Raw genomic sequence first — 15,372 nt, 5'->3', positions numbered from 1 at the left:
AGTGCATATTTTTATATTGTCTTGAGACATGTAGATACACAAATCGTATCTACTGTTCATGTAGGTGTATTTAACTATATTTTCTACAATAGTGGCTGTAATGATAACCAAACTGATTTGCTAGAGCTATGGCCTTTCATGGTCATAGCAATCTGAAACAGTGTTTGACTGATAACTCATTTTCCTAAGGTTATTCCATGCTAAATCCAAAGTTAAGAGGTAATAACCATTTTGATTTTCTGCATTTCTAACTTGTTGTCTAAATCTGAAAGAAAATTCTATATTTTCTATATTTCTATAATTCTGTATTCTGTATTCTATATTCTATTCTTTCAGCTACTGACTCCAAGCTGTTAGATGCTTGGTGCATCTAGTTCTATGCACAGTAACTTATAATAACATAAAAGGGGGAACTTTAAATAAAATAGGAATAGTTTGGAACAGATAAAAGGTACAGCAGCAGTAAATTTTATGTTCAATTCTTTGTACTGGAAAGTGTCCAAGCCTTTTAACAACAGAGGACCAGATTCTGTTATTTGTGAAATGTTGCCTAAATCTTATGATTTCTTTTGATTTAATTGACGGCACTATATTTGTGTTTAAAGTGTATTTTATCTTCAGATTTAAAGTAGCTTTCTTGCTCTGTGTGTGTGTATATATATATATATATATATATATATATATATATATAAAATATACTTTGAATTAAGGTTGTTTCAGGCTTGTATCTGTTTTCAGATAAACCAACCAACCAAACATAATACATCTAGTTTAGAGTCACATCCAGGCATTCTCTACCACTTAAAAAATCTTGGGAACTTTGCCTAAACTTTGCCTAAATTTATACCCATTTTAAGCTTTATGTGCATTTAATCAAACACCTTTGTACATAAAACTCTCTTTTATATAGAAAGATTGCACCTGGATTCCATGTATTTTCATTTTTGAATTCTTCCATTAAGGCCCTGTTTTTCAACTTTTAAGAAAAAGCATATGTACTGAGAAAGCAAAAACAGATTAAAAAAATAAAAAACAAAGAACAAAGCAAACCATAAAATATTAGGATATTTTAAGATTAAAAATGAATATTCTTAAGTGCCTTGCGAATAAAATGTGGTAAAATTGTTTTAATACTTTTATTATCTCTAGTATGTTTTGAGTTAGCATTTTTACTTGCTTCAAACTATTTTAAAGTGAAACATTTACCTGTGGTTTACTTACTTGAGTATTTGCCTACCGTTATGATTTCAATTTAATTTGATTTTGATTCTCTTTACTAGAAAGCGATACACTTGCAAAGGTTAATACAAGCAGCTCTTTTTTTAATCTATCTTTTACTACATCTTCAGTAAGTTAGAAAAGTTCAGTGCTACACCAACACAGAACTCTCAAATGCATGTTTCTGAATGTATAATTCTCTTCTATCTCTAGCAAATGAATGAGGAAAAGGTCAGAAACTGATGCCTGAATTGATATTTAAGACAGAATAATTGAAGAAAAATAGTCTCTGTCATGATAACTTACAGACTGATGGTTACATGAGGGCAAAATATTACACAATGCTTTTATGAAATGTGTTCTTCCTCTTATGTAATCTAGATAATTTTAGCACTACTGTGAATTCTCCTAAGCCATTTTTATCTATAGTTATACCAAAAGTTTTTCACTGGCCTTTAAAAAATACAGTACCTGAATATTTTTTTACAATTTTCTTTTTAGAAACGAGAGATTCTTTTAGTAATGGCGTTATGTTTGGCACCTCCATTAAAACTATGAGGCTTAGTTGGTTTTTAATTTATTTTTATTCTAATTGCTTTTAAGTAATTTATAGTCTTGGGTTTTTTTCTATAGTTATTCAGAGTCAGAGAGGTTATTTTATTTTATTTTATTGAATTTTATTTTTTGCACTAGGTTGCGTTGTTTCTTCTGTGTTGTCCTCCTTGCCATAAGGAAATATCACTTATTTATTTTCTCACCAGTATACTTATTCTCTATCAATATGTTCCTTTTCATTCAACATTTCAGCATATTGGCAATTTGGCTCTGTACATATTGTTGACTTATTACTTCTATAGTCTCTGAAAAATTCTGTTGATGATTACTGGCAGCTAATTAAAATGAGTAGAACATGCAGTCAACCTGTTACTTAAAACTGAACTCGACTTTTATTATTAATTAAGTTGATCTGCATCACTTATTGGGAAAGAACAATACACAAAGTAAGATCTTATGTGGTAAATAAAACTGTACACAGTTCATACATGTTAAATTAATTCAGTTTATCACAAGTAAAGAGCTCTCATAATGTTCAGAGATGATTATAGAAGTATCCTGTCTCCTGTCACTCTGTAATTGTAGATAAATTTGTTTAAATGGAAAGTTTACTTTAGCCATCTTATTGTTCTCTTCTGCACTCCCTGAGCACTTTTAATATTAACAAATACTTGGGCTAATAAAAGACAGCATTTAATTTTTGAATTAAATAATCACACATTCACTTCCCAGGTCTATCCAATATCCTTCAATCAGAAATTTTTTAGAATTGGGCAAATCTGTTTCATCTCTTCATGTTTTGAAGTTTTCATTTAAATTGAAACATATTAAAAATACACAGGTTTTGGGTGAGTGATAGATTAGTAGATAGCAGTAAAATAAGATACTGCACAGTTCCAGTCTGTTTCATGCAAACAGTAGTTTAATAATTGTAAATACCTTAAAAACTTGGCCCCTTCTGCTTTTCCAACTTTCATCTATCCCTTTTTGCATTCCCTGTCTGTTACAATAAGGATGGTAATTTCCACTGTTTATCACTGTAGTTTTCCTGCAAAAAGCTGTGCCCCTTCCTTTCTGATGTCACTGTGTATGGAAGATATTCTGTGAGTCAGTTTGCAAAGCCACCATTCTGTCTTTCAGGTTCTGCCTGAAATCAATATAAAAACTATAGTAAACTGCCTATAAATAAGAACTAAACAAGTGGCCTAATTAAAAGCTTTTGCATATTTGCATGATTTTAAAAAAAAAATGTCATTATTAAAACCCTTGATGCTTCTGTGTGAGCCTGAAAACTGTATTGATTTGTGTATCCTGGTGTTTCTAATGACAATGTCCTTCTATCCTTGCTTGCTTTGTTTGTCCAGCTGCGACATTGCACCTGCATTTGGCTGTAAGCTACTTGAGGCAGGTACTGTTTTGTTATATGCTTAGCACAATTTGTGCTTTAGTTCTCTGTATTTCATATACAGAAAACTTATGGCAGGGAATCAATATGTAAGCCATTCATGCAAACTCAAGCAGACTTTAGCTCACTGTATTTATGGAAAAATGCCAGCATTTTTTGAATTAAGTATCAATGGGAAAGAATTTCCAAATATAATAGTAGTGTTCACTTTGCCAGAAACATAAGATCCAAGCCGATGAAAGCTTCAGGAAGTAAAGCAGTGAATATTGTCCATAAATCTTAAGCTCGCTTGCTGTAGTATAGACAAGAGGAGTGTATGAGTGCACTAGAATGCCATTGTAAGCAAAAAAGATATACCTAAAAGTTCTGTCACATCTTAAATAATATACAGAAATTATTTTCAACTGTATTTCTTAATTCTTGTGGTTTGTGTAACATGCTCTGTTGCACAAGAAGCAAATACTCCTCTAGAACTCACTTCTACCTTCAAGTAGTAAGCCACATGTACATTTACAAAGAGAGATGTATCTACTCAGCCAGTCCTCAGAATTTCTCTTGGCCCTGTTCATCCTGAGGCTCAGCATTTTCTCTGTGTTAAAACAGCGTTTGGTAACTGAACTCTCTGATAACAAGGACATTTCTGCCTTCTGGATAGTTTTTGGGTCGAGGGATCTGATTCACTTGTTAGTTATTCACTATTACCGTGAAATCCTGCCTAGGGCTTTTAAGATTTATGTCAGCATTCATCTTTGTGACATCTTATGCAGGATTACACATTTGCATCTTACAAGTATACTTTCAAACTCCATATTCTCAGACTGATTTTAGTTCAGTTTCACAGTAATATTTCCCCTCTTCTTTAGAGAATCACCTTTAAAGCATACAGATCATTGCACTGCTTATATGGTGTGCCTTTTAAATTCCTCTTTTGAGTAGACTGTTTGTAATATGTATCTCATTTCTGGGATATGACATTCATTAGCCTTGTCTGAAAGCTCAGAGTTGTAAGGCATAGGCTGCTCCAGAATGCAGGGCAGTGCAGAATGCCTGTAAAGCATTTCAGGTTCGTGTTCAGATATGACAGGAAATATCACGGTAGAATAAACCAAGAAGCAAGAAAGTATATAAGGATAAAAACTGGCGCTTGGCTTTGAATTCCTCTCCCAACACTATGAATTACATATGTAGGGGTGGCTTAATGTTTGGTACTCCTTTGTGCACAGCAGAGCTTTCGGTTCATTTTTACAGAGCTGTCTTCTGGCCTTCAATTTAGATTTGTTTGCCTTAGACATCTACAGGAAATTTCCTCTTCTCATATTCATTTTCATCCATTTCTTATGAGAGGTATGCTTTCATTAAGGATAATATTGCTTACCTTTCCTCCAGTGGGGAATTTTGATTTAGAAAGGACTGCTGCCAGTGACAATTATCATACCAGGATCTTTTCCACCCTTTAACTGAGTAGTCTAAGTATAGATCCTCTTCCTCATCTTCAAAGCCGGTGATTTAGTATGCCAGAACATTGATCTTTCTCAGTCTCAGATCATCCTACAGCAATGGATTCTAGATAGCTGTTGTTACTAAAGCATGCCCACTTTTTCCATTGAAAACATTCCTTATTAGTACAGAATGACCTCTGCAATTTTAGTCAAGGTGTGGCTGGTTTCCATCTCTGCAGTTCATTCTCACAGAACTAAAATTTAGTGCTTAGGCCTCCCGTAACAATTGAACCTCTGTGGATTTCATTGTTGGTGTATACATCCCTAGTTATTATCCCTGGCAGAATCACAGGATGTTTGAGGTTGGAAGGGAACTCTGGAAGTCTTCTGGTCCAACCCACCCTGTTCAAGCAGAATCCCGTGGAATAAATTGCCCAGGACCAGGTCCAAGCAACTTTTGAGTATCTCCAAGGACCGAAACTCTACAGCCTTCCTGGACAACCTGTATCAGCGTTCAGTCACCTGCGCAGCAAAACCATGTTTCCTTGCGTTCAAACAGAACCTACTGTGTGTCAGTTTTTCCGCATTATCTCTTCTGTCACTGGACGTGCCCAAGCCTGGCTCCCTCCATGCAGATATTTGTACACATTGACAAGGTCCTCTATAAGCCTTTGTTTGACTAGGCTAAACAGTCCCAGCTCTCTAAGTCTTTCCTCCTAGAAGAGATTTTTCGGTCTCTAAATCATTTTAGTGACTCCCTCTAGTAGCTTCATATCCATCTGGCACTGGAGTGCCTGGAACTGGACAGAGTATTTCAGATGTGGACTCAGCAGTGGTGAACAGGAGGGAAGGTCTCCTCTTGACCTGCTGTCAACACTCCTCCTTGATGACAGGGAACTCTGTAAATAGTACCAGGTCCAGCCAATAGTCTTGAGGTTTATTCATGTGACTGATTCATGTTTATTCAAGTGACTGATCCATAGGAAATGCTGTATGACACTTAGAGAATAATAGGCTGTGTCAAAGTCTTTTTCAAGATTGCTGATGTCAAGCCTCTCTCTGTAATTGGAACTATTTAGTTCAGTGACTTTTCTGAGAATTATTATTCTCAGAAATCTCTGAGCTGCACTGAAGTCTCTGTGTGTACCTTTGTGGTTGCACTGTCTTTGCAGTTAGCCTATGTTGAGGTCAATTGCAGTAACGAAAATATCCTGTAGATATTGTTTGAGTAAAGGATTTTGAAACTGTCTCTAAATATTCAGTATATCTGAATATTTAGAGACAATTTTTTGCACTAGGTTGCGTTGTTTCTTCTGTGTTGTCCTCCTTGCCATAAGGAAATATCTGAATATTTAGAGACAATTTCAAAATCCTTTACCTCAGTAAAGGATACTGTTGTAAAGGATACTTTTGTAAAAAGATACCTCAAAATCCTTTATCCTCAGTATATCTGAATATTTAGTCTTGTTCAGAATAAGCCTGTAAATGTTCATCTGGACTGCTTCTGAAAATGGATATATTAGAAATTGTTTTGAGAGATGTGTTTCATATGTTCATTCTCTACTGACTTCCTTCTCCTGTGTTATACTGTCAGTAAACCTGATGCACGGGATGTAGATATCACTGGGCATCCTCTACTTTATATGTGCACGTACTAAGTATGAAGAAAGATAAAAAGTGAGCGTTCCTATTATGGACATAGGAAAGACTTTTTGGGCTCAATTGGTAGGGCATTTATACACTTACAGTGTGCTCACACTTTATCTCAGGATCTCTGATTACTTCTAAATATCTTGTCATTGCTGTGATTCTGATGCATTCTGACACAAGTAATTAATAATGAATCACTGTATTCTTTCAGAGTTGTTTTTGTGTGTGTGTGTGTGTGTGTGTGTGTGCCTTTAAAGTCTTTCCACCATAGTGAGTATGACAAGGGTGTATTTGGCTAAAATATGGAAAAAACAAATTCAAGCAGTAAAACCTTTAACATTTGCCCATAAAGAAATCTCAAAATCTAATTTATTATCAAAAAAGGAGATAAGCCAGATATTTAGTGAGATTTAGTAGTGCTTTAGCTAGTGCTAATGCTATTGTATGGAAAGATGTGCTGTTCAGAGCTTTCAGTTACAGTCAGCAGGATAAAGTAGCTTGTTAAGAGAGGCAGCTTGTTTTTCAATACTGTAAATTTTATTTGAGCAAAAGTCTGCTCTTTTTTGGGTCAAAGAAACCTGCAAAATTAAGTTCACAAACATCTAAGGTAGAATTTAAATGTTACAAACATAGTCATCTAATGCTGCTGGAGGTGCCTTAGGGTATGCAGAGCATCTGTATGAGGCAGATGTGAGGCAGATCAAATGTGAGCATCAGCTGAATCATCAGCTGTCGGCCAGGTGGGATATCCTGGGGCATCTCTCACTGTGCAACTAAATTGACCTTCTAGGGTGTGATTCAGTTTCACGTTGAAGTATCTAATTGTAGATATCCACATGTAAACTGTCTGACTTTGCTGAGCAGCTGATATATTGAAGATACTGATGGTATTGACTAGATTTTCACTGCCTGTTATAGGAATTGTATTGCATTCCTGCTATATTTTCTTACATAGTTATTAATTTTATAGTAGAACTGACAACATTTATGTTGTTATCTTGAATAATAATAAAAAATGGTAATATTTGTTCTTGCCCATTCAGTGTTTTCTGTGTGTAGGTAAAATAGAGAGGAAAATTCTATAAATGAAATACTTCTTTTCATAATGTATTCTTTGCAAAAAGATTCATTGGTATTTTAATTTGCATTTTAAATGTCACAATATTTCTTTTTCTAGACAGAAAAAGGGAGCGCACTACATGAAGCAGCCCTATTTGGAAAGGTGGAGGTAGTACGCATTTTGCTTGAAACAGGTAAATCTGATTTACAGGAAACACTGAACAAATACTCTTAATTTTCCTAATCTCTGTGTGCCTCCTCTACTTTTGGTTATTCAAATTACTTTTATCAGCCATTGCAGAGAACAAAGGGGATTGCACTAAGACTCGTAAATTCTGTGTATGACTCAGTGTATGCCACTGTATTCTGAGAATAAATGTATTCTGAGAACAAAATGGCTTCATAAAATTTTGTTATTCACTCTGAAAGGCAGCCAAGAATATTCTTTGATGTAGAGACCAGAATACTCATGTTCACATTTATTTCCGTCTGTTAGCTAGTCCTAACAAACACATCATCTTGCTTGCTCCTTCATTTCCTGGATAAACTTTGAGTCCCTGTGAAGAAAGGGGGAGGCACTGTGTCTCTGAGAATTGCATTTGTCCTAAAAGGACAGAAGAACAGGGATATAAAGTCCAAACAAACTCATCTACTGCATAATAAGAGTTTCAGATGTTTTTTGCAGGTAAATGTCTCATCTGGACAACCATCTTAGACAAATGAGATCAACAAAAATAAAAATATTTAGAAATACCTTCTCGCTGATACTTGAGCTTCTGTTATGCTGAGAGGTCTTGTTGGTCTTTATTATCAGTGCTTGTGGGGTTAATTATGTATTGCAGAAGAAGGTATGTCCTAATGACAGCTCCTCATCTGAATCTCAACCTGATCTGAGAACTGTTTTCAGAAAAAAAAAGTCCTTCCAAGTTGCTTTTCTGTTTGGATGAATAAGAAGGAGGCTGAAAGGGATCTTCACTTCTTTATTTCCTAAAAAAGGAAGGACTGGAGACCATCACAGAAACATAGAAAGCCCTTTAGACTACAGAAAAAGAACACCTCTTACAGATTAATACATGTTACAGCCTTTGCCAGCATATAATTATACAAGACAGGATAGTGGAATCTTCATGGTGAACTCCTTTAACCCCAAATGCTCTGCACTTCTGCAACACTTCCCACCTTCTTCCTTTTTTACCTAACAATGCCTTTTCTCTAGTTCTACTTCAAAAAGACTCAGAAGGTGTTATAAGTAGCTACTGCAAAGGAGAGGTGTAAGTTGGTGTGTCTGGCCTCTGAAAGTCAGCTGCCACTGCTAAATAGCCCAGCAATATTTTGGGTTTATTTTCACTGAGAAAAAAAAAAATCTCTTTCGTACAAAACAAACTAGGAAACTATCCATTGGATTAGGAAATTACTAGAACTGCAGCCTTTTCTGGTGAATGCTTTCAGAATGTGCTTATAAATCCTGCTTCCTCTGATCTTCGCTGTTCAGTGTCCTGAGAAGAATTTCACTCTGTTAGGACTTTTCATGCCTTTACTTATGAAAGTACATCCAAACTAAAAAACAACTTGAGTCTTCTACCACAAGGCAAACATTTCTGAGGTAACCCTACAAGACAGAGGTAGAGAGTCATGCACTATCATGTACAACAGGTTCTGATTCAGGGCAAGCCTTAAACTTAGTGGTTACATTCACAGTTTGAGCCAGTGACTTTGTCAGCAGTCTGAACAGTCCATGAGGAAATGTTGTAGCTGTTCCCAATGCCTGCATACTATACATGATTATTTCAGTCCATTCAGAGCATGAATCTCAAAAATGTTGCCATGAACTACAACTTTATTAAGATAAAGTTAGAAACATTTTCGTATTTGTCACACTAAAAAGGGGCAGAAAAGAAGAATTTTCTGTCCAACCTGTATTAATTTATTTGTGTCTATCAGTGTTCCCCCAGGAGATCAAAGCCTTTTAACGTCCAAAACAGTCTGTTAGCATCTCATCAGGTGAGACACTTCGCTTAACAGGTTCGCCGAGATGGACAGGACATTTGATACTGTTTTTTAGAGAGACTACACTAAATAGTGATAGGGAAACCCCTCAGCAGGTTTCTCCTATGAGTTATTTCACTGTTGATATAACTGTCAGCACCTAGAAACAAACTTACTCTAACAGTTCACAAAATACCACATTTATTAATACAAATTTGTGACAATTTGTAGGGCTCATTTTATCTGGAATAGGGTCTAAGTGCAAAAACATTTAAACCTTGTAGTAATAATAATAAAGGAAAACATAAGCAAAAACTTTAAAGCAAAGCAATTTACTAAGAATACTGTGAAGCAAAAGCAAACTCTCGTTATTTATAGGCAAGTAATTAGTATGGATAAGATATGTCTCACCTTCCAGGCATCCACAGAAGTGAAGGGAGAAGGACCAGCTTGTCAGCTGCCTCTTGCAGTGTGGATGGAACTTCTCCTCTGTTTTTGCTTATGTTCAATCTCTTTCTATACCTTTTTTCTTAGGCAGTTTGAGGGGCTATAGTCAATAAACTAATTTTGGGATGATAGACAAATTGGCATTTTTCTGTGTTCCCATCTGGTTTGTGGAAAAAAAGGCTGTGTTAATCTTCATATCACTCCTTTCTTCGGTTTAGTCCACTTACTAGTTTCTGGGAATGTCTCCCCAGAAGCTGGGGTCTTCCAGGAAACCAGCAGGAGTTTTTTTTCTCCTTTTGTATAGCCTTATCTATTACCTTGCAGTATTGCTCCCAAAACGCATACTGGTACTATCAACTAGAAAGTCCCCAGTGAATTAAAGCAATTTGGAGAGGAACATAAGAAAAACATTCAGAGAATTTCTTGGTTTCATGAAATATTCTTTTCAGGATGCCTGTTAAAATAATCCCAAATTTGGTTTAAGAAGCTTACTTCATATCCCCTTGAATTACAGAAACATAAAAACCATCCATGTCAGCATGTGAATTTTAGGCTACTCAAGCTTTAAAGAGTCTGCTGTACTTCAACTATAATGCAGCTGTTAATCTGCTACAGTTGTAAAACCACTTGCTTTGAATTTGCCAGATAGTTGAATCTGATACACCACATTTCTAATCCAAAGCACTTGGAGTTAAAAATTCCACCACAGATCATTTTCTTTTTCAGGAATAGATACCAACATAAAGGACAGTTTGGGTAGAACGGTTTTGGATATACTTAAAGAACATCCATCTCAGCAGTCACTTCAAATTGCAGCTCTACTTCAAGGTAAGTCGTATTCAGTTATACATTTGTTAGAGACAAATCAGAATAGCATGGGGAAATATTAAGGTATATAGTAATTTCTAGTCTTTAAATACTTTGTTATAGAAAAGAACAGTCTTTTTAATTAAAAATACAACATTCTTGTTTACTAGTTGAACAAAAATAAATGGTTCAGTATCTGAAATTCAGAGTCAACCCGTTCTTTTTTATGGACCATAGAAATTAGCATGGTATGTCACTTTTAGTTACTCTTCATTACACAATAACATATTGTAATGTTTCACTCCATTTTTTATTAAATTGTAATGATAACCTACAACTGAAATGCTCAATTCATTCATAAATGACAGCTATATGACTGAAAGATATTTTCTCAAAACATTTCATTATATTTCTCATTTTCCTTAAATTAAAAGCAAACAAACAAACAAACAAAAAACCTCAACAAAAACCAGGCAGTATCGCTTGTTATTATAGCAGAAATAATGCCTTTATTTGTTTTTTGTACATACCTTTGTTCTTATTGCTCATCTTTCTTTCATGGTGTGAGACTGTTGGAAGTCCATTGTTTACTTCAGGTTTTTACTCTAGAAGATGGCAGTAAAGTGATGAAGCATGAATTAGGACATAACTCAGTGTTAAACATAATTTATTCTCCTCTATGAAATTTTTTCCTACATCTTCAGATTAGTCTTTCATTAACTGTGTTTGACGGAGGAGTTCCCTGCAGGTATCATTGCGGCATCTCCGCCTGTATTGATTATCTCACCTTTAAAAAAGCCATTTTAATCAGTTCCGTGGTGGTTCTGCATATGAACTAGCTCATGCTTCAGTCTCCTGCATAACTGTAGGAGCATTTCCTAGAGAAAATGAGGTCATGTGGCCACACTGGGCCTTTCCTTAGTTGTTTTAATGAGCCTGCCTTCTATGTGATCCAGGTCCCGGAGTTAGCTCTGTCCCAGGTATCTGGCAGAATCAAAAAATGGGGAGGAGGATATGGATGAGGGACGTAGGGCTTCCCCCTGTCAGCAGAAGGGAGTTCCTAATTTCACTCAGATTCAGACTCAAGCTTCAACCTTTATATCCTCACTCAACTGCAGCATGAACATACCACTATCTAGAGGAAAGAGAGTTAATGTTACACTGAAACTTCTTCAGTGGGCGGAGAAGGGTCAGTCAGAGCTTCCACTTTCTTAGACATCCAAATCAATCATCCTCCAGATAGTAATCTAGGTTTTATCGTGAATTTCCATCACCAACTAAACTAATTTTCATTTTAGTGTCTCTTTATTGTTCCATTTTCTCCTTAGTGTGATAACCTTGCAATCTCGATCCCAGTGATGAACAGTTTCTTCAAAGTACCCTTGCTCTATGAATAATAAAGCACCCAAACACCTCTCAGGGGTTTCTTATGTTGATGGATCAGTACCTGCCCTCAGTTTTTGCCACACACACACACATAAAGGAAATATATCAATTTCAAGGCTTTTTGATGCATTGACATAGAATCTTTTTCAAATGTGTGCCTTGAAAGTAATAGGATGACTGCTTAGTACTTTCAACTCATATTAGGGTGATGAAACTGTGCTTGTAATGAGCAGCTGTTTATTTTTGCTCTGTCTGCCTTATAGTCAGAAGCGAGGCACAAGGATGAAAAATGTTACAAAGATGTCATTCTGACTCTTAAGACAACCTGAGGAGCCCCTTCCGAACTCCCTTAGAACCCACTTAGATTCTTTTTCATCAGCAAAATGTTCACTGAAGTTTTGTCCATCAAAGATAAAGTTTGAACCATGAGCTGAAGTTGAAAAATAAAATCAGGAGTGGTAGGATTCAGTACTAGCACTACTGATGATACAGTTGACCCGCTCTCCTCTAAAAAGCCAGTTGAGTATACTCTTCACTGAAGTGTGGGTATTTATCCTATTGTAGCTGAAAAGTTAGTGAAGCACTGAGATTTTGGGAATCCTGAATGTACTGTAATTGAGCTCAATGATGGGTAATGAATTCCATGCAAAAAAAAAAAAAAAAAAGAGCAATTACTAGAAGAGATTTAGTGGCTTCCATTCCCATTAAAGCTGCTGTCCTTAGATGATTGTCTAGAGAAGCTTATGTGTCTCCTTCATGTAGACTTATAGGAAAAAGAAATTAAATTAATGGTGTCAGACAGTTACTGGGCCAGATTTTGTATGTTTCTTGCTAATTTTGTTCTTTATGCAGACATAATGTCATTGAATTTATTCTTTCACCTTATTGCCAGGATAGAGTAAGATTTTATCACCTAGCATTCTCATTAATTTTTACTGTTTTCCCCTTGCACTGTTGTGAGTGTTACTGCACATTTTATAGCATTAACAACTTAATGTTTGTCCCTGCCACAAAACATTAGCTTTCCACATAGGCTGAAAGATGCATATGAACAGGCTGGCAGAAATGACCAAGGAAATCATGTGTCTGGTATTGTCAGTGGGCCCGATGGTTCTTCCCCCCGATATGCAGAGGGATAACAGAGTTATAAGGAAAATTTAGAAAGAAAATGGTTTTGAGGATATTTATGAGAATGTTCTTTGAAGAAGATAAAGTAATTTCCTTGTTTAGAAGCAGTTCATGGAGACAGTAATGCAAAATCCATTGAGCTGATCCTAAAACCTTTGGGGCTGGTAGCCAGCTGTGAATGAATACCCTCACAGAATTTAAGAATTGTGGATATAAATTGTTCTCCCTTTTTAAAAGGATATTTAGAAAACTACTTTTTACAGGTTATGGGTTTAAAAGAAACAAAACCTTTGGCCGGTGAGGTTTTAGAAGTGATCCTAGGGTTTTTGTGATCTTTACATCTTTTCTCACTAACCTGAGAAAATAGCAATGGAAGTTTCTGCAAAAATATTTGTGTTTGGAAAGTCTGCCATTTTTTGAGATGTTGGCATATTATCTGATAGAGAGAAAATAAATTAAGAAATCACTTTAAAGAGCAACGTGAAAAAGGCTGAATAAGCTATATGCAACGTGAATGGTTTTTTTACTGCCTTTTAATTATAGATGGAATCAACAGAAATGACAGTTCAAGTTTTAATTCTGAACATATCTTTCATACACGTCGCTTCATTTTCAGTGTCTTTCTCAGGTCTGAGTTGCATTGAGCTCACTGAAAAATACTTATTAGAGTTTAGATTTTTAATTTGATTAGGAAGAAATAGCTGCATAGGCACTGTGTACTCGAAGAACAGAGAATTAGGATACTGTGCCAAAGTAAGGCCAAGCTATTGAATGCATTTCATGGGTGCAGTGAAACAACAGCATTCAGTGCTGAAGCAGTTAACAGTATTGGCACTTAGGACTTTATAATTAGGCATTGAAGATAAAAGGGATGTTGCCAAGGCTAGTAGGCCTAAAATTAAACCAACCAGCTGTGTTTTACTTTTAGCACATGTGAACGTGACGCAGGTGCATGCTATACTGTCTTTCAACTCTTTCTCCACAGCCCACTATGCTCTCTGTTAGAATCTTGCTCTTTTACTATTTCTGGAAGCAGAATTCTTGTTTTTATGGGAAAAAAAAGGAGATAGTAGATAAACAGATGAAAAATGGCATGAGTCCCAGGAAGGCACAGTAAGCGCTGCTGCAGAGACAGTATGGAGGGAGATGCAATGGAAAGTTGTTTCCTCTCTTCTGCTGAAGCTGCTTTGAAACCTAACATTGTTAGTACCTGTTACCGAATTATTCATAAACAGAAAATGTATAAGCAGCTGCAGAACCACGACTTCTTTCTTCTCCTCTCTGCTTAAATAGCTTTGGTGTCATTAGCACGGTCTTTCTTTTGTGTATTCTCACTCTCTCTCTCTCCTGTTCTTTGGACACGTAGATCTTCCTGAGGCTGCAGGAGGCCAGCCTCACTGGAAAGATGGAATAGACTTTCAGTCAAGGATTTAATTACAGCTGTGTGGGATGAAAATAATTGAGATCTCAGTCCCCCTTCATTGTTTGTTTGTGTTTTGTTTTTGGTTTTGTTTTTGTTTTTTTTATTTGTGGGTTTAGTTTGGGGTTTTTTTGTGTTGTTTTTTTTTTTTTTTTTTCCTAGGGTCTTCTCATCTCCTTTTATAGGCTTTTCTGTGACAGCTGTAGAGTATTAACATGCTTATGAATTAATTTAACTGCTGATGTTCTGGCAACTGAAAGTTTAGCTGCACTTAGAACCATACTATCTCAGAATCACAGTGGTACTTCAGTGCTTGTTTTTGTTTGAATTCCCTGAACACATCTACTGATTTAAGGTTTCTCTGGGATTAAACTAAACTTGAGTCATTCAGAATTGTCTTCTGAAATTTAGGAGGTTGAAGTCAACCAACGTCCATCTCAGCTCAAGTCTGTGACCTTAGCACACCTGACAATAGTTACCAATCAGTTTTCTGCCACTGCAGCTGCTATAAAGGGGAGGGAAATTGAGTCATCAAGCCTCGGGTGGGCTCCTTCCCAGGGGATCAAGTGAGCTGTTCTGGGAAGAGATTTTTTGACAACTCCCAGGCTGGGACAGGACTCAGTGGAGCTGCAGGATCCTCAGCCGGGTTCTGGAAGAGCCTTGGGAAGGGCAGAGGGTTTTCTGAAGGTTGCTGTTCTTCACGAAGATGTGGAGTGATGGAGGAGTAAGCATGCCCCTGCAGGGCTATCGACTGTGGAGGGGAGTGGTTTCTAAACAAGTTTTATTTCTCTGATCCAGTTACTTGAAGAGTCTTCTGTTTGAAAAGGTGAGTGTTCAGATTTTTATTCTAATAAAATTTGGCAATTTTGGGT

The 15,372-nt window shown here is 36.2% G+C and overlaps 1 protein-coding gene across 1 annotated transcript in view; it reads left to right on the top strand.

Annotated features, from left to right (window-relative positions):
• Positions 1 to 15,372, top strand: part of LOC114058422 (ankyrin repeat and sterile alpha motif domain-containing protein 1B-like) — a 105,659-nt gene that overhangs the window by 59,612 nt on the left and 30,675 nt on the right. The window contains exons 5-6 of the mRNA XM_027885770.1: positions 7,445 to 7,520; positions 10,486 to 10,587. Coding sequence (XP_027741571.1) covers positions 7,445 to 7,520; positions 10,486 to 10,587 — 178 coding nt within the window. The remainder of the gene's footprint in view (positions 1 to 7,444; positions 7,521 to 10,485; positions 10,588 to 15,372) is intronic.

The sequence above is a fragment of the Empidonax traillii genome, unplaced genomic scaffold (assembly GCF_003031625.1).
Source record: "Empidonax traillii isolate 1590-97213 ecotype Southwest subspecies unplaced genomic scaffold, ASM303162v1 scaffold172:size1107868, whole genome shotgun sequence".
Classification (NCBI taxonomy): domain Eukaryota; kingdom Metazoa; phylum Chordata; class Aves; order Passeriformes; family Tyrannidae; genus Empidonax; species Empidonax traillii.
This window is presented reverse-complemented; position numbering and strand designations above follow the sequence as displayed.